A 26,108-nucleotide genomic window follows, 5' to 3' on the forward strand; every position below is an offset into this window, starting at 1 on the left:
GCTGATGAAACAACACACTGAATTTCAAACTGTCCTCATGTTGTTGAAGGACGCGTGTGTTTAACGTTTGCTAGTTGGCTAGCATTAGGGCAGAGCCAGCGGTAGTAAGCAGTCAGCACAAGTAGCGGAGATGAATTGCTGGATGTTTGAATAACATGTAAGTGATGTCGTCTGTTAAACTAATGCTCGTCTAAAAATAATAATACAAAATTAAGATGACGGAAACGATAGCGTCAACGCGGAGAGGATTTCTGGACTTCAGTCCGGTGAGGAGAGAAGACGGCAACAAGGAGAATGACGTTCCGACGCTGAGTTTGATCCAGTTTTCAAAGGCTCCTTTTGTGACATTTGGAACCGTGAAGTTGGGAACTTCCAAGTCGGCTGTTTTGCTGATTGAGAACCCAACAGAGGAGGTGGACGCGGAGGTTACTGTTGAGAAGATCCCCTCGAGTAAAGGCTTTTCTGTGGACCACAGCACGTTCACCATCCAGGTATGTCCTCACCTAGCTTGTGCCCTGAATGCTTTGTGATTTGTCCTCCTGTTGCATCTGGTCCACTTCTTGACTTGTGCTTTGTGTCGCAGCCTGAGGGTTCTTTCAGTCTGACGGTGACCTGGACTCCAACAGAAGAAGGGGGAATTAGAGAGCTCATCATCTTTAATGCCAATGGCGTCCTCAAGCACCAGGCTGTCATGCTGGGGAGAGCAGAGGCACCGAAAAAGAAAAAGGTGAGTATTCTGAGCCTGATGCACAAGCTGTTGCAGCTTCAGTGTACTGAGATGGATCTAGATTCTCAGTGTTTCTCTTAGATCTGTCAATCACTGGATTAAAGGGGCATTGTGTACTTTAGGAGAATAAGCTCAAACTCTGATTTTGACAATGTACACTATTAATGAGGTCATAACACAAACTCACAGAGTTTTATGTTTTCCATAAGTGAATCAAAAAAGCTGTTCTGAGTGGAAAATATGGTCCCAGAACACTGTTTCTAGCTAGAAATGCGGCAGGGTCCGCCACATATAAAGAAAGTAACAGTAAGAAATTGTGTCATCCTTTAAGTAAAGAAGCTCTTTGTTTTCATGACTGATTTAACTGAATAAACAAATTGACCGTAGTTTGTGTTGGCATAACAAGATCAGTCAATAATGATCTTTCTTATGAGTAACATTAAAGAGTTGTAACTTGACTGGAGACTTGAAGACACAAATGACTCCTCAGTGTTCATTGTATGTTTTAATTATGTGGGAATAAGAAAAATGGTAAATGCTGTCAACACTGACATTACAATTGTTTCTGAATGAGACAAAATTAAAACAAAAATGAGCTTTTAAGAAGTGTGATCACATTCATTTCACTGAATATCATTTAATTCTAATACAATTTCATTTCATTGATGTGCTTTTCAAACAGATTAAGAATATTACAGCACCTGTAGAGACGTAAAGTCCTGCCTGATCTGGTGTGCCCCCTGACCATATTCAAATTGTTCTATGCATCACACATATGATGAATTTAAAAGATAATTTCGCAAGTCAAGAAAGTTGCAGTTTGTCATAAAGATGGTAAAATATTATTTAGTTTTGTATAAAACTGCTCAGTGAACTATATCATTTTGCTCTCTATGCCATAAAAAGCACTTAAAAAGTTGAAAATCCCGAAAGATCTGCCCATATTGACGTCATCAGTTATGTGAAAAGAGAGTTGGTCAGTTTTGGGAGCTGCTGATATACAGGGCCGGCTCTACAAGGTTTTCAGTTAGGAGCTTTGTTGAGCGTTAAACTGGACAGCATCACTTACATGTCCGCTGTGTGTTTATTACCTATTTTCAGCTTGTATGTCCGTTGTTTTATGACAGACTGCAACGTCATATGTTTAATTCATGGCACAGTTCACTAGCATCCATTTTTTTTCTGAGATAAGGTCCCATGATAGTCCACTGGAAGGGGCAAGACTTCACTCCTCTAGAACTATCTTGACTTCCCTTAAAGGATTCCACTTGACTTGACACAACCTGTGACTTGACTTGCTCAAGTAAAATGACTTGCATGAGACAAGTTTCTTATTAATCGGTTATGAAAAGGATCCAGCCCTAGATTCTCTAGAAAACTTTTGATCAAGCAGTTTGCATTCAAGGATAATCAGGTGCTGTAACAACTATGTCTTAGATTGTGATGTTCACATGGAATACATCTTGTATGTTTTTTTTTTTCTGACAGAAAAGCTTATGGGACACAATCAAAAACAAAAGGGAGGGTGAAAGAGTTGCTGCACCAAGGAGGATCAAAACGGATCAACCGCTGAAGATGGCAGCCAACAAAACCTTCCAAGTGTCCCGAAAGCAGCAGTACAACCGGGAGAAGGCTCGCAGTCCGCTTGCTTCTCTCAATGAGGGCAAAACTGTCAGAGAGAGGTCCCTCACCAAGCGCAGTGCCACTGACGATTTCCCTCCGACGACAGAGGAGCAGAGGAACTTGATCTCCACCCAGTGCACACTGTCTCTGGCCTGGTCGGAGCAGGAGAATGTCCACCATGTTCAGAAGAATTCTCCTCTTGTTCTACTCGTCCCCGCTGGAAAGCCGACAGACTCTGGCAACGTGTCCGGCAGCCCAGATGCTTCTGCGACCAGACCTGAAAACGTGAATCTTACCAAAGTGCTCAACAGGACGCTGTCGCCCATCGGGACACCAGAGAGATTTAAGAAGCTCATGCCTCACATTCAGTCAGATAGCCCACTTTCTGCAGCTGTAAAGTCTGCAGCCGTCGCTGATGGTGCCGACAGTGTGTTACCAGGAACCCCACTTCTATCTTTGAAGGATGCACTGGCCATCATTGACTCTGATCTGTCCCATATTACCACCAGTCCTGGAGACACTAGTTCAAGCTGTGGCTTTTCAGATTCACTGGAATCCAAGAGTGGGAATCATGGCTGTGGACCTGAGGGAAACGCCCTCAAAGCTTTTCCTGTCAGCCCACAGGGACCCGACCCCAATGAGCCCAGACTTACCTTCTTTGTCAGCAAAACGGCTGTCGATTCAGAGTCCGATAAGGCGACGGTGAGGGTAAAAAAGCCCTCGTTTACATCTGCCACGGTGACCAAGACCAAAGCACCAGTGGAGGTAAAGTGTTTGAGCGGAAGGAAAATGAAGAAGTCAAGGCGGAGGCTGTTGGATAGAACGCTCGAGCTGTCTGATGGCAGCAGTCAGTGTGAGTCTGCTCCGGGCACTCCAGTCCTTCCTGTTATAGACCCAGACACACCAACCAAGGCCAACTCCCTTTGCGGGGATGGACATCAAGTCCAGGAGTTTGTCTCCTCCAGCCCGGCAGCTCCACGACTCGGCGGCTCACCTACACCCGTCACCTTCCCTGTCACCTCCCCTCCACCCGTGGCTTCTGGTCGCTTCTCTTTCCCAGCCACTCCCTCACCTCCCGCAGCTGCTGCTCCCATCCCTTTTGCGATCACCTGTCTGTCACCCGTGGGCTCGTCTTCTCTTCGCCTCAGCCTCACATCAGAACCAAATATGTGGGAGCTGCCTTCAGCTGTGTCAGCACCGCTGTCCCCTCAACAAGACTCGTTCCCTATTCAAATGGCGGTGAAGAGCAAGAAGAGGAAGAGTGAGGAGTATTTGAAAAGTGACGGGAAGGTTGATGTAGCGGGGAAGACGGAGCGTGTCAAAAGGAGCAGGGTGGTTGCTGGAAAAACCGAGGCGTCAAGATCAGTCCAGGAGAGGAGAAGTGCATCACAGAGGCAACCGACGAGAGCAGCAGGTGAGCCAATTGGAGAAAGGAAGGATGTGTAAAATATTTTTGTGGCTTTGTAGGAGAACTCAAAAAGATACAGCAGATGTTGTTTCTTCTGGGTTGAGCCTCACATTGTCCATTTACTTAAAAATACATTATTCTGTAGCTTCTCTGTTCACGTCCATGGATAATTCTTCGGACACTACTGTCTACAACAGCTGACGTGTACAGAAACCTTAACAGTCAAGGTGTAAACCTTAAAAACAGTCTTAAAGGAACAGGTTCTCCAAAAATGACTTGCCCACCTGCAGATGGGAAGTCTGGTGAATCTTTTTTTTTTCTTTTCAAGCCACAGAACATTTCTGAAGCTTCTCCGCAAAACTGGCAGAATTGTCCTTAACAACTGAAGTAGATGGGGACTTGTTCAATAAAGGGGTTGTATGATGCGTGTTGCTGCTTCTCGCGGGGGAGGCGTCGGATATTCAGATCAGTGTCTGTGGATGTGCGTTGATGTCAGTTCATGAATACCTTGAGGTCAATGAGAAATCTTCAACGTCACTGTCCAAAACTGTGTCAGATATCTGCCTTGTGTCTGGGCTGTCTGTATTTACTTGAATACTTCTGCTCCCCAGGCTCGGTGCGCTCCATGGCTACATCATCAGTAAAGACGGCGCGGTCTGTGGTTCCTGCCCAGGCAAAGCAATCGAGCTCCAAACTCACCTCTCGAGGTATTAAATGATGTGTAACTGCCCAAGTAAGAGTGAACTGCTGTACTTGTAGTGTAGGTTTGTTGGTGATTTAGGAGTAAAATGTGTAAACTGCTGCTTCTATCAGATCTTTGCCAATTTGCCTGATTAATGTTGAAATTGGAAATGACTCTTTATCCATTGTTCACAGGTGCCCAGTCTCTTAAGTCATCAGGTGCTTCATCTGTGAAGGCGGCAAAAATTGTCGCTGTAGCGCAGTCAAAGCTGACCTTTGTCAAACCAGTGCAAACAGGTAATTGATGGCAGGTTATTGTTAAACCAACTTCTGTGGCGTCTGAAAGGGCATTTTGTTTATCTTGAAATTTGTATTTAAAATTTTGTCCATCTGCTCTTTTCTTCCAGCCATACCGAGACACCCGATGCCGTTCGCTGCAAAGAACATGTTCTATGATGAGAGGTGGATTGAGAAGCTGGAGCGGGGATTCACATGGTGGATCAACCACGTCCTCACCCCGGATGAATTTAAAGTGAACACAGAAGTCGCTAAAGGTAACAGACATTCAGCAGGCTCTGTAGGTGTAGGAGGCAGGAGATTACAGCTGCTATAGTATCTTTAGACAAGTCTGTAAGATTCTAAAGCATTCCCATTTGATTTGCTTCTCATGTAGTGAATGCTGTGTCCATCGTCCTGGGCAGCGATGACAAGTTCAATGTGCCCAAAGCTCCCACCAAAGAGGAAATGTCTTTCAGCACCTACACGGCTCGACGGAAGCTAAACCGCCTGCGCCGCTCCGCCTGCCAGCTGTTCACATCTGATGCCATGGTCAAGGCTATTCAGAGGCTCGAACTGGAGGTGGAGGCCAAGAGGCTGCTCGTGCGAAAAGACCGCCATCTTTGGAAAGACATAGGTAAATGAACAATGTGTAATGGAACCTGTGTGTAGGTGTTCAGGGCTGGAAACTGATGTCGCCATGGGAGCAAGACAAAACGTTTTAGTGGCAAACGGAGATCCTCCAACAAAAGGAGGTTTTTGTGAGTAAGTGACTAACTGAACCAAGTGCTATTTACAATAGTCTCTGACTGGATACTCTGTGTGAGACCTTCCAATTATTTGATGCTTTTAAAGAAGCTGAAAAGATGTGGTTATCCAATCTGATAGCGCTACATTATGAATAACAAAGCTGCATTGAAATTTGCCAGAGGAGAGCTATGTAGCTGAAACGACTTCAGTAAATTCTTCATGTTCACATTTAGATATTTCTGTGCTCTTAGAAAGTGTCAGTTTGTTGCTCCATCCATGTACCAGCCCGTCGCTTTTCAGGACCAAAGTGCGATGTGTCCACTTCCAGCAGCTGTTTAATACAGTTTCAATTGATTTCACCATTTATACCAAATGTATCAATGAAGATCACTTATTGATGGTAAACATGTCAAACGTTACAAATACAGTGCACCATTGCTAATGCAGGCTACTGCTTTGTCAATAGTGGAGACAGTATACAGTAAGTTTGTACGCTGTCTACAACACATTCTTAACTGTTTGGGTCAACCCATTGATTCAGTAAAGGATCTACATGCAAATATGTTTTTCTTTGTGTAAAAAAATAAAGTGTGTGTGTCTATCGGCATGTTTGACATGATGTCTGCATAGTCTAGTAAGGTGCTTGCCTATTCTATGAGTTGTTTTACAGCAAGTATAAAGGGGGAAAAAAAGAGTTTAGAAGGTTACATGATATAAAAAAGAAGTAAAGGATCAACAGTTTTGATTTTCAGAGTGGTTAGAATCATCATTCAGGACAGTAGGGAAAGGTTCTGTTGGTTTTCCCCTCGTACCCTGAATAAGCCTGAATGTAACAGTATTTTTGTTGTCTTTCAGGTGAACGTCGAAAAGTCCTCAACTGGCTTCTTTCATACAATCCGCTGTGGTTACGGATTGGGCTTGAGGTATTCTAAAACTACATTTTTTTTAAATATATATTTGTCTTTCAAACGTTGTTTGCTTCTTCACCAACCATGCTGTGTTGCTGAACGCTTTTATCAGACAATCTACGGGGAGATGATCTCACTGGAGAGCAACAGTGACGCTGTGGGTCTGGCTATGTTCATCCTGCAGCGGCTGCTCTGGAACCCAGACATCGCCGCTGAGTACAGACACGCCAAAGTGCCTAACCTTTACAAAGACGGTAATTTAAGAGCGCCGGTTATTGTGTTGTCTGAACTGTTACTCTCAGGGCCAAAAAATAAAATAAATAAATCAGCAATTTTCTGAGGTGGAAACTTTCCCTGGAAGCTGCTTGTAGTTTATTTGAATCCACAGTCATTAATGGGATATTAGAGTGTGTTATCAGCTCAGGTTGTGTTTCCCATTTGAGCTGAACTTTAATTAAATGTGTATATGTATTTTATTAGTCAATGGATCGATGTGTCTGTAAATATACAGTAAAAGTTTTTGCCAACTAGAGGTGGAATGCAGTGTGTGCAATCGGTTGTAGGTTTACGGATCTTCCATTAACATCTGGCATTGTCTGCAAATGTAAAGCTACAGTTTGATTTATTATTGCCATTAGCTGCTAATTATTAATTTGTTTAGCCATTATTTTTTGGATCCTGTCAGAAAAGCATGGAAATGTTTCCCAGCACCTGAGGTGATGTGTTCAAGTGTCTTATTTCATTACAATATATATGTATATAATAATGTAGCAAACCTTCATATTTAAGAAGCTGGAACCAACTATTAATCACTCATCAACATAGCTGCCATTTTATTTTCTTCACACTGACTGATCGATTAATCATCTAATCTTTGCCACATTTGGTCACCATTGGGTCCTTGGATAAAATTACCCAAATTAAAAGCTTTACGTCTATCTCTGAGACTCCTCTAGATTATACTGTGAAGTTTCTAATCTCCCAAATATCCTCCTTTCCTGTAAATCAGAAGATAAAGCATTTTTTTGGTTTTCTGTTTTTCTTTCTGTATTTCTTTGAATCCCACTGGCAAATTATGAGCACAGTATATACAGCATGGTTTTTATGGTCCTTAGTTGGAAAATTAAAATGAACTGCACTCTACATCAAACTGTACTACAACTAAACAGATGTTTTAACATGTCTGTGCCCTGTCTTGGTTAGGCCACGAGGAGGCGCTGTCTCGCTTCACTCTGAAGAAGCTGCTCCTGCTGGTGTGTTTCCTGGACAAAGCCAAAGAGTCTCGGCTGATCGAGCACAACCCCTGTCTGTTCTGCTTGGATGCAGAGTTCAAGGTAGGCGAAGGTGTACAAGGACTCCATGTCATTATTAAATGCATTAAGATATTCAGTCACTCTCTCATGTACAGCCATAGCAATCATTCATCTGGTGAATGTCAAAATAAACACAAATCTATCTATCTAAAAAAATAAAGTTTTTATCTCTTGTCTCAGATCTATCCAAATTAAAGATGATTTGTAACTTTGCTGCATTAAATTGTTTTAAAATGACCAGACTGTGGTTATATGTTAGGTTGAGCTGTGTTCTTATCAAGATCCTTGAACAATGTTTAAACCAGAGAAATCCATAATTGTACTATACTAAGATAACAGTTTAAACTTCTGAGGGGGAGTCAGAGAGTGAGGAAAGAAGTCAACCCAATGTGAATAAAACTTTAAAACTTAACCTTGTCCATGAACAGTTCTGCCTGAGTAGAAGTGATCAGCAGTGGTGGCTGTTTAAGACTGAAGACAACAGCACATACTGTGTTTAGGAGGAGTTTGACTTCTTCTTTTTTTTTTTTAAACAATAATTAAAATGTAAAGCAAAGAAAAGTGACAAAAGATCACAAATGCTATGGCCAGGTTTCTTTTCAGTAATTTTCAACTGATCATAATGCAGCTGTAGTTTGTTCAACCTTGTCGAGTAATATTTTATAAAATTGCATTTAAATGTCAACAAATAAATGGTTTAAGATGTGGTTCTCGCATAGCTGATTTGGAAGCAGCCAGCAGGTCCTCTTGTGAATTAGCCATAGCATAGTCGTGCCACTTACTGTATTGGAGTGTGGATCAGAACAGTTATAATCCTGCTCATCATATGACAGTCAGACGACTGCGTGCACCAAACTGTGACGTCTGTACTGACCAGAGTTAGGCTGAAAACGTGTACTGTTACACCTCTTATTTATACACACAGCTGCGATAATCATATCTCTAATATCCAAACATCCTGTGGTGGATCCGTTTGCTTTCATACCGCAAATAAACAGCACCAGTGTCTGTTTGGAAGTAGAACCACCTTTTTCAAGAGGTCTCAGTCAGGCACTTTGAACCGTATCGGGGTATGTTAACCTCTTCTGTATTGTGCTTTTCATGTTTTTTTTCTTTTTTTTTCTTTTTCTCTACAGACAAGTAAAGACCTGCTCCTGGCCTTCTCCAGGGACTTCCTGAGCGGAGAGGGGATCCTCCCCCGGCACCTCGGATATCTCGGGTTACCCGTCTCTCACGTGCAGACGCCCCTTGATGAGTTCAACTTCGCTGTGAAGAATTTGGCAGTTGACTTGAAGTGCGGCATTCGTCTAGTGTGAGTGAGACGTCATGAATTTTAATGCGATGCTGTGATTCTCCCCGCTGGGATCGTTTTTCTCAGAGGTTAGGCACAGCCACGCGGCAGAATCCCTGCAGCTGAGAGGGTTTTAGTGTTTCGGAGCAGCATCACTCGGGGGGATTTCCTTTCAGGGATTCTCAGTGAAGGATGCTTCCTCTGACAGCTCTGCTGCTCACTGGTCGGAGTTCATCCTTGAGTTTTTCCTTCTTTTAATGCACAGAATTACAGGTTGATAAATGTAACCACGTAGATCCAGCATATACTTGCAAAGCAAAACTTCCTCAGTGTAATGCGCTGCTGCACTTGTATGAGTTGAGACGTGTGTGTGTGAACAGGGAGTTGCAATGGATGAGATTAGAGATGAAAAGTTAAATTTACTCACGCAATTTTTAACCGTCTGTGTCCACTGGCTCTACAATACAGAGAAGATGACAGGTTGATTGTGGGGCAAAAAAGTGCTACAGCAACAAAGACACATTCTGTTGCATCAGCTGTTGTAGATGTATGTTTTTAAATATGATTCTCATGTGGGATTCGCTTCCAGCCGTGTGATGGAGCTCCTCATCCAGGATTGGAGTTTGTCGGCCAAGCTCCGCCTGCCAGCCATCAGCCGCCTGCAAAAGGTCCACAACGTTGACATCGCTTTGCAAGTGCTCAAAAGCAAAGGAGTCGACCTCAAAGACGAACGCGGTAATTATGATTTCTTTTTTTTTTTCCCTCTCCAAGCGAACAATGAAACGAGGTGACACTCAACCTGAGAAAGTGTTTGCCCTCCACAGAATGAAATTCTATTTTCTGTATGTTCTGTGCAGTATTTTCTTTCACAGAAGTGTTGCACATTCATTGTGTTTTCATACTGGGCTGTATTTTCCACCACTGTGCCACTTGACTTGAGCATGAATGCCCGTCTTTTCACTGCACGCCTTTTGTGTTGGATCACAACCAGCTGCAGAGCGACATAATTGCTTGCTCTGCCCTTTATGACGCTGTGTTGGAATTGTGTGGACTTTATGTGTCAATATGATTGTTTGTGCCTGTGCAGTGAACATGTGTCAGAGTGACTAAGTAAGCCACAATGATGCCGAACCAGGATTTCTTTTATCGCTTGGTGTTTCAAGGCATAGATGTAAATGCAAAAACTTTCCCTGATTTAACGAATAGATCACAAAAACCAAGACCTGATGCTTTAAATTGGCTTTTTAAAATCTTGAAATGCCTCAAGTGTTTTGATATCCAAATGGGTAATAACTTTATTAACTAACAGGTGTTTTTACCATCAATGTGTCAGTTATTATTGTTGGTTAGAAGGTAAGAATGTAATGCAAAAGTAAAAAAAAAAATGTTTTCAGTGTTTATCCTGCATCACTAACTGTGTGTTTATTTTCAGGCTCTGTCATTGATTCCAGAGACATAGTGGATGGACACAGAGAGAAGACCCTGAGCCTCTTATGGAAAATCATCTTTGCCTTTCACGTGCGTATCCCAACTTGTGTTGTCACTGATGGTTCATAACATTCTAGTCATTTATTAAACTGTGGAAAGATTCGTTGATTGATGTATTTTTGTCATATAATCGGTTTAGCTGGAGGTGATTTTGGACGGGGATCAGCTGAGAGAGGAAATTGGCTTTCTGAAGAGAACCATAAGCACCAAGCGGCGGTTGGCGTCGCTGAGGGCGGATCGGGGCCTTCAGCCAAGTCCTGCAAAGACCAGGGTGCCATATGAACACAGCAGCACCAAGATCACCCTGCTGATGGACTGGGTCCGAGCTGTGTGTGACTTCTACAATCTGAAGGTGAGTCTGAAAATCATTTGCGCCTACAGGGAAAATTATTCTTTTTAGGTAGGTATGCATTATTAATCTGTTCACATTCTTTACTTTGTCATTTGATTAATCAGTGCACGTAAGCTCACTGATATTGGAAATGTGTACTTCACCATGTTCACATTGTCTTGGCAAGTCAAATGCATAGAGGCAGCCAAATGTCCCCAGACTGTGGGTGGAACATGAATGTGTGAACCAGATTTTATCAACCATTGAAACATAGTCAACTCTTCAATCCAGACCACAATTCATCAGTCTTATTCGTAAGTTGTATTAGTCTTATTAGAGACTAATCAATTGGTTGTCAACTGCTCAATTATACGTCAGCAATTTTAATAATAAACGAAGGAATTAAAAAACAAGTTCCTCAAATGTGAATATTTTTTGGTTTCTTCACTCCTCTGACAGTAAACCGACCATCTTTGTGTTGAGGTGAAGTGAGCCATTTGAGGAAGTCATCTTGGGCTTTGGGAAACACTATTTGCCATTTTTCACCATTTCCTGACATTTTATAAACACAACAACTAGTCAATTGAAGATATAATTACGGTATGTAATTATGATACAGCATCTGCTTTTGAATGTCTTAATGAGACTAGACCTTTGCATTACTCAAATGACCAACATATATAACATTTGTCAATGTTGAAACCAGGAGAAGTCTGTAATTTTATTCAAACTGCCAAAAAAACTTCAGGGAGAGAGTCGGAGTGAGGAATGAAGTTTGCGAATGTAACTTAACATAAGGTGAAAAAATCTTTGAAACATTACCTTACCCACGAACAGTCATGTTGAGATTTTTATCAGTAATGATCCCACACTAGTTTCTCGCTTGCAGAAATAACAGGCTGTGCTTTCTAGCAAGAAAATAAATGACCGATTCATCGACGGTGAAAGTAATTGTTGGTTGCAGCCCGAATCATAAGAATTCATGCTGTGGGGAAAATGAATGTCTTTACCATATCTATGGTATAACTTATGTTAAAGTTGCTGAACCAAAAAAAAAGTCCCTAAAACCTCCAGTTTGCAACCGACATTAAATAACTCAGTTTAACCCTTGACGTCTATCTCGTCAGAGCAAAACAAACAATAGTTTCACTATTGCAGTGCTTCTTTTTAAAGCCCTAAATCTCTGCCCCTCTTTCAAAGGTCCCCACAAGTTTCAAAAAGACTAACGGAAGTGTGTTGTCCGTCTGCAGGTGGAGAACTTCACTGTGGCCTTCTCGGATGGCCGTGTCCTGTGCTACCTTATCCACCACTACCACCCTGGTCTCCTGCCAGAGGAGGCTGTCAGTCATGGCACCACTCAGACTGTGGAGTGCTCGCCGAGGGGCCGCCTGGAGCTCAACTGCTCAGCCAGCGACTCTGACAGCTCCTTTGACACTTTGCCAACAGGCCTGAATGGTACATGTCAGCTGTGTGCAGTTGTCTGTTTGGATGCACTTTAAAAAAAAAAAAACATATATTATACATCACTTACATGTCACAAAGACATTTGTAGTGCATTCGAGTGTGGAATATGAGGCATGTGAAACTGAGGAATTCATTGAAATAACTGAAAATTAATGAAAATGTTTAGAGCTGCAGCTACAGCCAAAGATGGCAACAACAAAGCGTATATTGAGCAACAGTTCCACCGGCCACTTCTTCCAAATGACACCTTTTTTAAAGAGAGATTATGAAGAGACAGTAACTGGCTTGTGATAATGGCTTATTTATGTTTTTTGAACAGGGCCAGATTCTCCATCAGTGGAATTTAAAGTGCTACTGGAGAATGAGAAGAACAACTTCAGGCTGGTCAACACGGCTGTGTCTTTCCTGGGCGGAGTTCCTGCCATGATCAACCCGGCCGACATGTCCAACACCATCCCCAATGAGAAGGTGAGACCAGACTCAGAGGTTTTTTCTTTACCCTCAACAGCAGGGGTTTTTTTTTTGTAATTTAAAAAAAATAAATAAAATCGATGTCATTAGTCTTTATTGCACAGTGTGAACTCGCATCTCCTTTCATGGGAAAGTCTAAGAACCAACCCAGTAACTTTTTTTGTATCTGCTTTATAAGTTCAAAAATGTTCACTTGATATTTTGGGGGATTTTTGTACAAACCCAATATGAAGCTGTCATTACAGTTTTTTGAAAGAGTAGAAAAAGTGAACATGCACAGTGCTTTAAAGAATAAACTAGAAAGAAAAATGTCCAGACCAGAGAGAAATGCTACACCTCTTCCTTCATCCACATCGGTTTATTTCCAGGTTGTGATGTCATACCTGTCCTTCCTGTGTGCTCGTCTTCTGGACCTACGTAATGAAACCAGAGCAGCTCGGGTCATACAGGGCGCCTGGAGGAAATACAGACTAAAGAAAGATCTACAGCTCTACAAGGTTGGTTCGATGTTTGGTACAACTGCAAAGGGATGGAATTTTATGGATCCGATCTATTGCATCCATCCAAAATTACTCAGTGTCAGAGTGTACAGCCGCTTTAGTTTTTTGTGTTTGTTTGTTTTGTTTGCTGATCAAGGCTTCCTTGCAGGAGAAACGAATAGCAGTTTTTTACTTGGTTCATCATGATTGTATTATTGTTGTTTCCATCTGGACATCTTATTTTTTAGGTTGGTTCTCTCACTGTTTTTTTTTTCTGTTTTTAACTAAATAAGGTGTGCAGTTGAGTGTAGATAAATGAAAACAAATGTTGTGCAATATTTGTCTTAATAAGTTGCCTACGTTTGGTGATTACTTTAGGAATAAGTAACAATAAATTAAAAAAATGTTCTTCAGTCTGCACATTCTGAAAATTGAAAATGCTGTATTTCAAAGTTTTGTAGTGCTGGTGTTTCATCCAAATGTTGTTTTAATTTATGTTTTTTTTTTCTTCTTTTTTTGGATACAGGAAAGAAACATGGCTGCTGGGAAAATCCAGTTAGTTGTGAGGAGCTTTCTCCAGAGGCGCAGAGCTAAGAGATGGAATCAAGCTGCCGTCACCATCCAGACGGTATGGAGAGGTTACGCAGCCCGCAACAGGCTGAGGCTGAAAAAAGAGGCTCAGCTTAGGGCTCAGCAGCACGAGGCTGCCACTGTCATCCAGGTAGGTGTTTATACATATGCTGAATTAAAAGTATCACATAACAGAAGCAACAGTAGACATAAGAGTTTGCAGTTGCTGACCTCCTGATGGGATTTTGTCTCACCTAGCTCAGACAGTGATCTTAATTATAAAAGAGACACTGAGGTTGGTCCTGAATTTCCAAGCTGCGTCATCAAGATGTGTTTTTTTGTTTTTCTTTGTCAATAATATTAATGTCTGCCCATTTTGCAACCCTCTTGTGTAATTGGTCCTTGAATCGATTTTTATCTTGTCCTCACAGGCTCAGTGGAGGATGTTTTCAAGCATGAGAACTTACCAACGGCTCAGATACTACGCCATTGTAGTCCAAGCACAGTGGCGAATGAGGAGGGCGGCCTCTGCCTATGGAAGAATGTACTGGGCGGCAACCGTCATTCAGAAGCACTTGCGAGCCAGGGCTCTTGCAAGAAGAGACCGGGAGCATTACCTCTCCCTTAGAGCTGCAGTGGTGAAAATACAAAGAGGGTTCAGAAGATGGAAAACCCAGAAAATGGAGAGGGAAAACAGTGCTGCCAAAGTGATACAAGCTGTGTTTAGGAAATGGCATGAGGCAAAAATGGCTGATAAAACTGCGGCTGCTTTAAGGATTCAGTCCTGGTATAGAATGCAGCGGTGCCTCCATCAGTACAGAAAGATCAAAACAAGTGCTGTGCTTATTCAAGCACAATACAGAGGTCATGCACAGAGGCGCTGCTTTCGGATGTCGAAGCTACAGAACCACTCGGCTGTTGCCATTCAGAGAGCCTTCAGAGGGCATGCCGTCAGAAAACAGGTGGAAAAGATGAGATGTGCTGCCGTCATAATCCAGCGTTGGTTCAGGGCATCTCTGCAAAGAGACATTGAAAGGCAAATGTTCTTGAGGACAAGATGTGCTGCTGTTACCATACAGGCAGCTTATCGCGGAAAAGTGGCCCGGAAATCCCTGGAGACACGGCGCAAGGCAGCCACGGTGATCCAGGCAGCATTTAGGAAGCGTGCTGCCCGGAGGCGCTACCTTCTCTTGAGAAAGGCTGCCGCTGTGATTCAGCACAAGTACAGAGCCACGATTTTGGCTCGTGAGACAAAGAAGGATTATGATGCTCTTAGGAATGCTGCGCTCATTCTACAAGCCATCTGGAGAGGCAGAGCTGACAGGAAGAGGATAGAGAAGTGGCATCAGTGTGCAGCCCTGATACAGGCTTACTACCGCCGGCACAAAGCACAAGGAGAGTACAGGTTAAAGAAGGCAGCTGCAAGAGTCATACAGCATCACTACAGATCTTATGTGATCGCAAAGGAGAAGAGGGCAGCATACCTGCACATGAGAAAAGCCTGCGTTACTCTCCAAGCTGGATTCAGAGGCATGACGGTTAGGACAGAGCTAAAGAAAAAACACTGTGCAGCAACTATCATCCAGTCTACAGTTAGGATGTTTTTATGTAGGAAAAGATATTTTCTCCTACAAAGTGCTGTGATTGTTATCCAGAGCCGATACAGAGCCCTTGTGGTCGGCAGGGCACAACAAAATGAATACAATAGGCTAAAGCTGGCTGTCATAAAGATGCAAGCTGTCTACCGAGGGTTTAGAGCGAGAGAGGACCTGAAGAAGAAGCACAGTGCTGCCAGAGCAATCCAAGCTCAGTTCAGGATGCACAGAATACGTATGGCTTATCTTGCCACCAAATGTGCCGCCATCATTATTCAGGAGCGCTACAGGGCCAAAATGCTCAGGGATCAACAGATGCAGCAGTACAGGACAATGAAATCTGCAGCTGTTTATATCCAGGCAGCATATCGTGGCCACAGGGCCAGGAGGAAGATTGCAGAGATGCACCAAGCTGCCACAGTCATTCAGAGAAAGTTTCTCACCTTTCAGGAGAGGAAGGGGTTCCTAGCCATCAAGGCAGCAGCTTTGGTTTGTCAGCAGCGGTACAGACAAGCCTTCCTGGCAAGAAAAGACCGTTTGGACTATCTGTCAAAGCGCAGGGCAGTCATTTGCCTGCAGGCAGCCTACAGAGGATATGAGGTCAGAAAGCAGTTGCATATCCAACATGCAGCAGCAGTAAAAATTCAGGCTCACTTCCGAATGTACCGGCAGAGAACCTACTACAAGAAGCTCAGCTGGGCTGCCAGTGTATTGCAAACATGCTACAGAGCTAACAAGAAGATGAGAGAGGAGATGCATGCCCTGAGTGCCAAGAGGAAAGCTGCTGTTGTGCTACAGGCTGCGTATCGTGGAATGAAATCCAGAAGAATCGTCAGACAAAGTCATCAGGCTGCCAGTGTGATCCAGAGAGCTTACAGAGCACACTGTGAACACAAGCAGTATCTCGCCTTGAAATCCTCCGTCCTCACCATCCAGCGGAGGTATCGGGCCACTGTAGCGGCAAAAGAACAAATGCAAGAATACCAAAAGCTGCGCAGAGCTGCAGTCATCCTTCAGACAGCATACAGAGGGCAGCAGGTCAGAAAGGAAGTTGCTCGATGGCATCAAGCTGCCACAGTGATCCAGTCTGCATTCAGAGGGCACAGAGAGGAAGTGAAATTCCAGGCCATGCGTCTGTCTGCCATCATCATCCAGAGACACTATCGCTCCTGTGTTCTTCAGAGGCAAGAAAGGGAGAAGTTCCTGAGAGTGAGACACTCTGCCATCATTCTTCAAGCAGCTTTCAGAGGTCATCATGTGAGGACCAACCTTGCAAAGATGCACAGGGCAGCTACTGTCATACAAGCAGTCTTCAAGAGGTATAAGCAACAGTCAGCCTTCAGGAAACAACAATGGGCAGCATGTGTCTTACAGCAGAGGTTTAGAGCTCAGAGACGGAGAAATATTGAGATAAAACGATACCAACAGTGCAGAAAAGCTGCTGTTGTGCTACAGGCTGCGTATCGTGGAATGAAATCCAGAAGAATCGTCAGACAAAGTCATCAGGCTGCCAGTGTGATCCAGAGAGCTTACAGAGCACACTGTGAACACAAGCAGTATCTCGCCTTGAAATCCTCCGTCCTCACCATCCAGCGGAGGTATCGAGCCACTGTAGCGGCAAAAGAACAAATGCAAGAATACCAAAAGCTGCGCAGAGCTGCAGTCATCCTTCAGACAGCATACAGAGGGCAGCAGGTCAGAAAGGAAGTTGCTCGTCAACATCAAGCCGCCACAGTGATCCAGTCTGCATTCAGAGGACACAGAGAGGAAGTGAAATTCCAGGCCATGCGTCTGTCTGCCATCATCATCCAGAGACACTATCGCTCCTGTGTTCTTCAGAGGCAAGAAAGGGAGAAGTTCCTGAAAATGAAACAATCCACCGTCCTCCTCCAGGCAGCGTTCAGAGGTCATCATGTGAGGACAAACATCACCAAAATGCACAGGGCAGCTACTGTCATACAAGCAGTCTTCAAGAGGTATAAGCAACAATCAGCCTTCAGGAAACAACAATGGGCAGCATGTGTCTTACAGCAGAGGTTTAGAGCTCAGAGACAGAGAAATATTGAGATAAAACGATACCAACAGTGCAGAAAAGCTGCTGTTGTGCTACAGGCTGCGTATCGTGGAATGAAATCCAGAAGAATCGTCAGACAAAGTCATCAGGCTGCCAGTGTGATCCAGAGAGCTTACAGAGCACACTGTGAACACAAGCAGTATCTCGCCTTGAAATCCTCCGTCCTCACCATCCAGCGGAGGTATCGAGCCACTGTAGCGGCAAAAGAACAAATGCAAGAATACCAAAAGCTGCGCAGAGCTGCAGTCATCCTTCAGACAGCATACAGAGGGCAGCAGGTCAGAAAGGAAGTTGCTCGATGGCATCAAGCTGCCACAGTGATCCAGTCTGCATTCAGAGGACACAGAGAGGAAGTGAAATTCCAGGCCATGCGTCTGTCTGCCATCATCATCCAGAGACACTATCGCTCCTGTGTTCTTCAGAGGCAAGAAAGGGAGAAGTTCCTGAGAGTGAGACACTCTGCCATCATTCTTCAGGCAGCGTTCAGAGGTCATCATGTGAGGACCAATCTTGCAAAGATGCACAGGGCAGCTACTGTCATACAAGCAGTCTTCAAGAGGTATAAGCAACAATCAGCCTTCAGGAAACAACAATGGGCAGCATGTGTCTTACAGCAGAGGTTTAGAGCTCAGAGACAGAGAAATGTTGAGAAACAACAATATAAAGGGGTTAGGAAAGCTGTCATTAATCTACAGGCTGCATATCGTGGAATGAAATCCAGAAGAATCGTCAGACAAAGTCATCAGGCTGCCAGTGTGATCCAGAGAGCTTACAGAGCACACTGTGAACACAAGCGGTATCTGAAATTGAAATCATCCATCCGTACCATTCAGCAAAGGTATCGTGCTAATGTTGCAGCTAAAGACCAAAGAAAACATTACCTGGAAATGCGCAGTGCAGCCGTCAGGATTCAGACAGCATACAGAGGGCAGCAGGTCAGAAAGGAAGTTGCTCGATGGCATCAAGCTGCCACAGTGATCCAGTCTGCATTCAGAGGACACAGAGAGGAAGTGAAATTCCAGGCCATGCGTCTGTCTGCCATCATCATCCAGAGACACTATCGCTCCTGTGTTCTTCAGAGGCAAGAAAGGGAGAAGTTCCTGAAAATGAAACAATCCACCGTCCTCCTCCAGGCAGCGTTCAGAGGCTGGTGTGTCAGGAGGGACGTTAGCCGACAAAATCACGCTGCCACTGTGATCCAGTCGCGATGGAGATGCTCAGCACATAGGCGTGTCTTCCAAAAGAAGAGGGCGGCAGCCGTGAAGCTTCAGCGGAGGGTTCGGGCAGCGCAGCTGAGCAGGTTGGAGAGGAACAACTTCACCCAGATGAGGCAGGCGGCTGTCACGCTTCAGAGGCACTGCCGAGCATGGATTGCAAGACGACAGGTAACGCTTCAAATGGCAATTTAGGTAAAGAGATTTAATTTGTAAGATGTGTTCAGAATTTTTTAAAACACTCATTAACTAACAAACAACAGAATGAATCCTGAACCCTGAACGAATGAACCCTAGAACCCTGACCATATTTTAACAAAGACACCTTTACTGGTCAGACTTGCTGGACTTTTTTTTTTTCCTGCCCACCAAACAGCTTTAAGTTAGTATCCACCAACCTTTTAGGAACTTGAAATTTGCGTATGGTGATCTATTGCAGCAAACCTCATCTATTAACGAAGAAAGGAAAAACATTGACGTAAAGAGGCTTAAAACTGCTAAACAACAAAGCTCATTATCCTTTGCATGGTTTTGTGTTTCAGATACTAGAGGCAGCCAAAGCAGAGAGGAGGCTCCGTTTTACGTCGGCAGTCTACCACCATCTCAGTGCCATAAAGATCCAAAGAGCGCTAAGAGCCCACTGGGCTTTGGAGTCGGCCAAAAGACAGATCCATTCTGTCATCACCATACAGGTACAGTCTCCCATAGTGCCACTTTTCTGTCACTGAAACGCTCTTTATAGATCTGATGATTTTATTTGAAACCTACTTATTTATTTATTTATTTTTATCCTAGCGATGGGTGAGAGCGAGGCAGCAGAGGAGACGGTATCTGGAGGACAGGAGGAAGGTGGTTATAGCCCAGCGAGCAGGCAAGCGCTGGTTAGCCCGTCGCCACAAGGCTGCGACTGTCATCCAGCAGACCGTCCGGGAATTCCTCCAACGCAGGCGCCAGGAGAGAGTTCAAAGGGGAATTGTCAAAGCTCAGGTACTAGATTTACTGATGAATTTTGGACTCACTGGAATTGATGGCATACACTTAAAAAAAACTTAAAATACTTAAATAAAATGGTAGTCATCCTGCGATCTCATGCGTTAGGGATTAGCAACTCAGTGGAGCCTTCTTTTATTTATTCACATTTTTTCTCCTCTCTCCACACCGTCTTCCTCCAGGCTCTGTGGAGAGGACATCGCTCCCGCCGACTGAACGACAATCCCAAGGTGTTGAAGCTGAGACACCGCTTACGAAAGGTCTCAGCTGAGGTCCGGGAGGAGGACAAACTGTGCAACAAGACGTCGTCTGCCCTGGACTACCTCCTTCGATACAAACACTTCTCCTACATTCTGGAGGCCCTGAAAAACCTTGGTAAGGCTTTGCCAATTCTGGTTATTCACCCATATGAAAAAAAAAACTTGAGCTCCCTGCTACATACACAGTTTAGGGCGGAAGGTAATGATGTTGATTATTTAGTTTGTGATTAGGATGACCTGAGCACTAACAGGAGAACCGGTGTGTTGCTGTTGTTCTTGTGTGTGTGTGTGTGTGTGTGTGTGTGTGTGCAGAGACCGCCACCAGGCTGTCCCCAGAGTGCTGCGAGCGCCTGGTAGAGAGCGGAGCCACCAACGTCATCTTTACACTCATCCGCTGCTGCAACCGGAGCGTCCCCTGCATGGACGTCATCACCTACTCCATCCAGATCCTCCTCAACCTGTCCAAGGTACAAAACCATTCGAAGGACCCGTGCACTGGTCATGCTCAGGGTGTCAAAAACTGGAAGATGGTGGGAAAATAAAGTGATGAGTCAACTTTGTAGAAGGCTTTCCCTGTCACCTGAGAATGGGAAGGTGTTGTTTCATCTGCTATTCTTGAACGTCCGGTCAGGTTTCTGTAACTACCATAGTCTCATATTATTATTTTTTTCTCATAAAGTCACATCAAGAAATCTATCTATCTGCTGAGTAACATCTAACTTTTGTGACCTATGAGCAAAGTTCATGTGTTTTAATGGCACTGAGGATGGACAGAGGAGGTCGGAGTGTTTCCTCAGAGGCTCTGGTCACTTCCCCACAGACTTTCTATTCCTTAATATAAACTAACTGTTCCTCAGTTTCTCTTCTGCAAAACCAAGTTCAGACCCAAGGCCAACATCTGTTCGACACCGTGTTCTTAGTTTAGTGGTTTCTGTTCCCACAGTTTGATGCACATCGCTGTGGTTAATGCTGGACCATTCTGCACAGTCTGCCTTTTCTATTCACGAGAGGACAAAGAAATGAAGAACTGCAAAATTGGGAGTAGAGAAATGCATCATGTTTCAATCAAAACGATTGTTGCAAAATGAAAGATTGGCAGTTCTGTTACTTTTAACAAAGAGTGGAGGATAACTGCGTCTTCCACACTGCATCGCACAAAGACCTTGGATATTGTAATTGTGTGCTCTGTTTATTGTGTGGCAATTTTGTCTTTTCAAATCACAGACAAAAATACTGGAGAAATCTGAAAGATTTGGTGGAATTCAGACATATTATTAAGTTTTATTGGCAGGATTTTGCCTTGAATCATTGCGGTAGACTTTTTATTCTGATGGTTTCATTAAATAAAAGATCCTCATGTCATTAAAAGCATTGCAGAAAATAAGTATGGAAGTTCAGAAAATTGCTACTGCACCACAATCAGCCATTTGTCTCGTGGATGTAAAGGAACAGGAAGTTTCTCCAGTTTGGCCTGAGAGCTTTTACTTTTGTAAGAATAGCAAAAGAGAAATGGACAATAAGAAATGTCAACACCATTTATGAAACAGCAAAGTGGCAGCAGATTACATAGATTTAGTGTTGTAGCCATTCAGGCATGATGTAATAAAAGCATCAAAGGCAGTTTTCAAGATTAAAGTTTGTACTTTCATCGTCCTTTCCCTCTCCTTTACACACTTCCTCTTGGTTTCCTCCCTCAGTACCACAAGACGATCGATGCGGTGTATCTGGTGGAAAACTCTGTGGAAACGTTGCTGGACCTGCTGCAGAGATATCGGGAGAAGGCAGGGGATAAAGTGGCAGAAAAGGGCGGCAGCATCTTCACCAAGGCCTGCTTCCTTCTTGCGCTGCTCCTGCAAGACAAGCACCGTGCTGTGGTCCGTAGCAACTCTAACATGCAGACTTCTGAAACATATGGTTTCAGTAGTTTTGATAAAATTGAAATACTGATATCAAACTCTCATTTTATACTAAAGACAGCTGTTGTAGTTTTCTAAATGTGTTTTGCAATTTGAATTTTCTTTAGGAGGTTATGAAGCTACCCAAGGTCTTGGATAGGATCCGCAGTATTTACCGGCTCACCGCTCGCAAACACAAGATGGACGCAGAAAGAACTGTGATCAAACAGAAGATGAACGCGTCGATCAACGGGAGCTTCTTCGTTCAAGCTACGCCTCGCAAAACCCGCCCCGTGCCAAAGTAAGTACATGCATGTATAAGTACAATATTGTATGTGTTTGGTGTTTACAGAATTATGTGTTTTTTGTTGGCAGTGGGAATTGATATCCTGTGTCTGATTTTCAGGTTTGCACCGGACTGGGTTCTCAGAAAGGACAAGCTAAAAGATATTGTGGACCCTCTCAGGGCGATTCAAATGGTGGCAAACACACTCTCCATTGTGTTGTAAATAGACCCGCTTTTTATTTGTCATCTCATCTTTCTGCTTCAGAAAGTATTCTTTTATGTATTGTTTAAAGTCGTTCTTTTTTTTTTTTACCTGTGCATTTCCATTTTGTCATGTTGTGTATATATTAAAATGGATTTGTTTCTTTAACATGTGCCAGTTTCATGTGTCTTTCTTAAATGTCCGCATAATTTTCACTGGCCAAAAATCTGTGTGTGTAGTTTGGCAGATGGAAGCCAGGTAAAGCCATTATTTTCACATCCGAGTCAAAATACTGAATTATTTCTCACGTGTGGCTCCTGAGTTACACCACTCAGGGGCCCTGACACATCAGGTGGACATTCTGCTGTCATTGATGAGCGTGTGGCTGTTAGTGGCCTTAGTTTTTTTTCCGTAGTGTGACCCTCGCTGTCGACTTTACAGCTGAATGAGCATGGTGAATCGGCGTAGAAGCCTGTTGGTGAGAGAAATCTCTAATTGGTTGTTCATCTCAGAAAATTCATGCACGAAGAGAAAAATATGTGATGAAAGCAAAATTTAAAATGAATGTGACCACATGTAAATTCAGTAGTTTTTTTTTTTTCTCCTCAGTTTGCCAGAGACATTAGCTGTTACATTGCTGCTGTTTGGTCTTGTAATGTTGCTTTAGTGGGTCGGAATGTGGGACATTTCTCTTATTTGATGAGTGAAGGATCTGTTCAGTTGTCAGACTGAACGCCATCAGACCGTTACACTACTGCTCCACGCTGCCAACTCACCCTGACACACCGACGTCGTCTCGCCTCTGTTCTCGGTCTGTTATTTCTCGCCTAAAATGTTGGCAGAAACATTCTGTTTTAGCTTTTTATGCAATAAGAGAATGTTTCCAAACAAGCACCTGAACACATTATCTGCTGTAACAAGACACACCATAGTGCTATGCCTCCTGTTCACAATCATCAATACAAAATTGACATTAATGACAAACACATGGTTTACTTCACAATGCCTAAGACATGCCCAACAGTAAAAGTGTGTTTTACATTTCCTCACCTGTACACTGTGAATCCCCGGTCCAACCATATTCCCCACAGGTTCGAGTAGGACGTCCTTTATAACCTTCCTCGCACTCATAATCGGCCCGTTGATTGTTTGTGTATCTCAACTTGGGGTTGACAATATTTGCATGCGGGATATCCTCTCTTTCACAAGTTATTTCTAAAAAAAACATGCAGTTATTTATTCACTAGATATCTAAAGGACATCCAGTTTGTCACGTTTTCTCTGGGGAAAAAAATACATTTATATACTACTATATACATTTGTTTCACATTTGTTGGAATGAACTTGTAAGCAACAGGCTGGTGGTAGTGATGGAATTACAGGCTAGACATGCAGACCCATTGTTTTTGTATCTCCTCTGTGGGTTGACAGTACTAGCATTCAGGATGTCCTGTCTTTCTCAAATTACTTCTAAAAAAACAAAAGCAGTAATCTATTATTTGTCTCATGTGGAGAGAATAGGCTCCTAATCTGTCTGTCTTAAGTTTTCAGGTCTATTTGTGCTGAGAACAGGGTGTGTGTTGCGGTAGAAATAGGCAAATCTCTAGATGAAGCTCGTCTCATGCATCCTGTGTGGACGGTCTGACCTGTTAACATGGAAGCTGAAATGAAAAGTGAGAGGTAACAGCACACAGCAGCGCTGCACAAGCATCCTGTGTGTCCATTATTGATATACCTGACACTCACATTTCTTTGTCATTGTTTCATTATTTACACTGCTGTTTTCCAGTGATTGCCAACTGTGATAGTGACGCTCTTCATTTGTAATTCAACAAGTCAGAGACATTCAGCACAGCAAACTCTACCCTGACAGCGTCTGGGCCTTCAACTGCTCCTGGGACAAGGATTTTTAGTGGCTAGAAACTATTGGCTGAGAAACCGAAATGGGATGCTGAGTCCTCCAGCTGAAAATCAACTTGAGTTTCTGAGTCCCTAAAAAGATTCTACATTCTATTCGTGGTGAATTACTGAATAAACAGCTGTACGATGCTTGATTTAAGAAAGGGCCACTAATGCTTTTCTTTTTCAGTGGAAATTAAGTTCCTGGGACTTTTTAGTGGAAACACTTTGAACCGAACAGGACAAAAATCTCCTCACCCAATTTAACAAAATAATAATACAATAAAAACAAAAACAAACAAAAAACCATTATTATCACAAACACAGATTAACTTCACCATACCTTGACAAAGTGGATTTGGTCTCCACCCATCTCTGGTGCATGTGGCCATGTAGCTGCCATCTGGGCTCTTGTAGTTTGCCCTACACCTGTATCTTGCAGTATCATAAAGTATCATTTTTTGCCCCCAGTAGACATTCCAAGAATACACATGTTGTGGGCGTTGATTGCTGCATGTAACCTCTGGAATGGAATTTTGTATTTTAAGACAATTGACATAACATCAATAATGGTCAGCAGCACTCAAGCTCCTGTAGTTTTTTTTTTTACCTTTGCATACAGGTCTGATAGTCCATTCTCCATAGTCAGCACATGTAGTTACTGCTGAGGTGTGCAGAGGGCTAGTAATCCAGTACTTCTCTCCACAAGTGACAGTAACTTGTTCATCAGGTGAAAACACATTTCTGTAAACAGGTTCATAGCTGGTTCCTTCAAGTGGCGGCAGTGTCAGTCTACATTTTATGGCTGCATTTGGTGGGAAATTTAACACATTATCTGTTAGTTTATTTTGAACAAGACACACTATAATGCTGTGACATCCTTCCATCCAGAACTAATGTTCACTAGTTACTGTGATATAATCAATACACTGGATTACTCAGTTAATGCTTACATTCACACATAGGCGTTGGGCTCCACTCTGCTCTCGTTCCAATTTTTATGCATTTTGAAGGTCTCTCTTCAGTGCGTTTGTATTTGCCAAGGCAACCAAAATGCAGAACTTCATGTTCGTCGTACTCACGGATATTTCCATGCACAATACCATTTTCAATTTTGGGTGCTTCGCATTTTATTGCTGTTGAAGGAAACAAGTGAGCATGAATATAACTATGTTGTCACTTACATGAATAAGCGAACATTGTGGAACAGTATAGGAGTTAATGCAAAGGTTAGAACCATGATAAGAGCATACCACAGGTCAGATTAATAATTCCCATCTATTTTTTTAACTTTTTACTTTGATGGGAAGAATTCCTGAGAGGTAAAGTACTGTTGAATTTTCTGACAGTATAGAAACTGACCATGAGTCTGCAACATCCCCAGTCTGCATCTGGAGACCTTTGCTGCATGTAATCACTGCTCATTTTGTTATACTAATTTCCTGTGTGAAGCCAGTTTTGAACTATGGAGTCCTGGGGTTGACATGGTAACGTGGTGGCTACTAGGTGGTCAGTGGTTTGTCTTTTGGTGTGACTCATTAGTTGCTGGGTGAATACACTGTGACAGTGGTTGATGTGGTGTTTTACACATGTCTGTGTGGGTTTATTTCCCTTTTCCCTCTTCACCTCATTCTTTCATTTTCATCCTCTGCTTCCTCCTTTATTTTGTATAGCTAGCTTTTACCTTGGCATTTTGGAGCGTCGCCACTCCACAATCCACTTTCATTACAATAGATCTCTGTTGGCCCGAACAGGATGTCGGTGTTAGATTTGCAGCTAAAGCGAACTACATTGCCATGGGCTGCTCTCTCTAGGCTCCCATTCACCTGGACGTTATCGTTGACATGAATCACTGGGCAATGATGAGCTGGAAGGAAAAAAGTAACCAAAAAAAAAAATAAATTACCAGATGA

At 43.2% G+C, this 26,108-nt stretch overlaps 2 protein-coding genes across 8 annotated transcripts in view; one reads left to right on the forward strand and one right to left on the reverse strand.

Moving 5' to 3' along the window:
* Positions 1–22,468, forward strand: aspm (assembly factor for spindle microtubules). Of its 6 annotated transcripts, none has more exons than XM_037115271.1 (27): positions 1–491; positions 584–727; positions 2,216–3,764; positions 4,370–4,465; positions 4,635–4,736; positions 4,847–4,993; positions 5,113–5,352; positions 6,321–6,388; positions 6,486–6,627; positions 7,577–7,707; positions 8,823–8,998; positions 9,567–9,712; positions 10,410–10,495; positions 10,605–10,817; positions 12,047–12,251; positions 12,580–12,728; positions 13,100–13,228; positions 13,737–13,931; positions 14,212–16,173; positions 18,145–18,834; positions 19,206–19,355; positions 19,459–19,650; positions 19,836–20,028; positions 20,226–20,380; positions 21,611–21,787; positions 21,937–22,109; positions 22,215–22,468. In XM_037115271.1, exons 1-27 carry the CDS (start codon positions 216–218, stop codon positions 22,315–22,317), a joined length of 7,989 nt encoding a protein of 2,662 aa, XP_036971166.1. In that variant the 5' UTR covers positions 1–215; the 3' UTR covers positions 22,318–22,468. The 6 variants fall into 6 exon arrangements, with proteins under 6 accessions (XP_036971166.1, XP_036971164.1, XP_036971165.1 ...); XM_037115269.1 differs by having other exon boundaries at positions 3–491; positions 14,212–17,281; positions 18,596–18,834; XM_037115270.1 differs by having other exon boundaries at positions 3–491; positions 14,212–16,830.
* The window catches only part of LOC119028873 (complement factor H-like), a 10,338-nt gene continuing 5,410 nt past the window's right edge, over positions 21,181–26,108 (reverse strand). Inside the window, exons 8-15 of one of the 2 annotated variants that reach the window (XR_005077830.1) lie at positions 25,880–26,062; positions 25,149–25,331; positions 24,806–25,000; positions 24,539–24,718; positions 23,347–23,511; positions 23,073–23,123; positions 22,605–22,768; positions 21,181–21,763 (exon numbers count right to left, since the gene is read on the reverse strand). Coding sequence is in view for 1 of the 2 variants with exons in the window: in XM_037115279.1 (XP_036971174.1) it covers positions 23,113–23,123; positions 23,347–23,511; positions 24,539–24,718; positions 24,806–25,000; positions 25,149–25,331; positions 25,880–26,062 (917 nt within the window). In the remaining variant the exon portion in view is untranslated. The remainder of the gene's footprint in view (positions 21,764–22,604; positions 22,769–23,072; positions 23,124–23,346; positions 23,512–24,538; positions 24,719–24,805; positions 25,001–25,148; positions 25,332–25,879; positions 26,063–26,108) is intronic. The other variant, XM_037115279.1, reaches the window with a different exon arrangement.

Source organism: Acanthopagrus latus, chromosome 11, assembly GCF_904848185.1.
Source record: "Acanthopagrus latus isolate v.2019 chromosome 11, fAcaLat1.1, whole genome shotgun sequence".
NCBI lineage: Eukaryota > Metazoa > Chordata > Actinopteri > Spariformes > Sparidae > Acanthopagrus > Acanthopagrus latus.

Excerpts from the sequence above, each read along its gene's own strand:
- aspm (XM_037115266.1), top strand. The coding sequence starts at position 216 with ATGACGGAAACGATAGCGTCAACGCGGAGAGGATTTCTGGACTTCAGT. Across the intron at positions 9,713-10,409 it reads CGACCTCAAAGACGAACGCG|GCTCTGTCATTGATTCCAGA; the intron begins GTAATTATGATT and ends GTTTATTTTCAG. Across the intron at positions 12,729-13,099 it reads ACACCATCCCCAATGAGAAG|GTTGTGATGTCATACCTGTC; the intron begins GTGAGACCAGAC and ends GTTTATTTCCAG.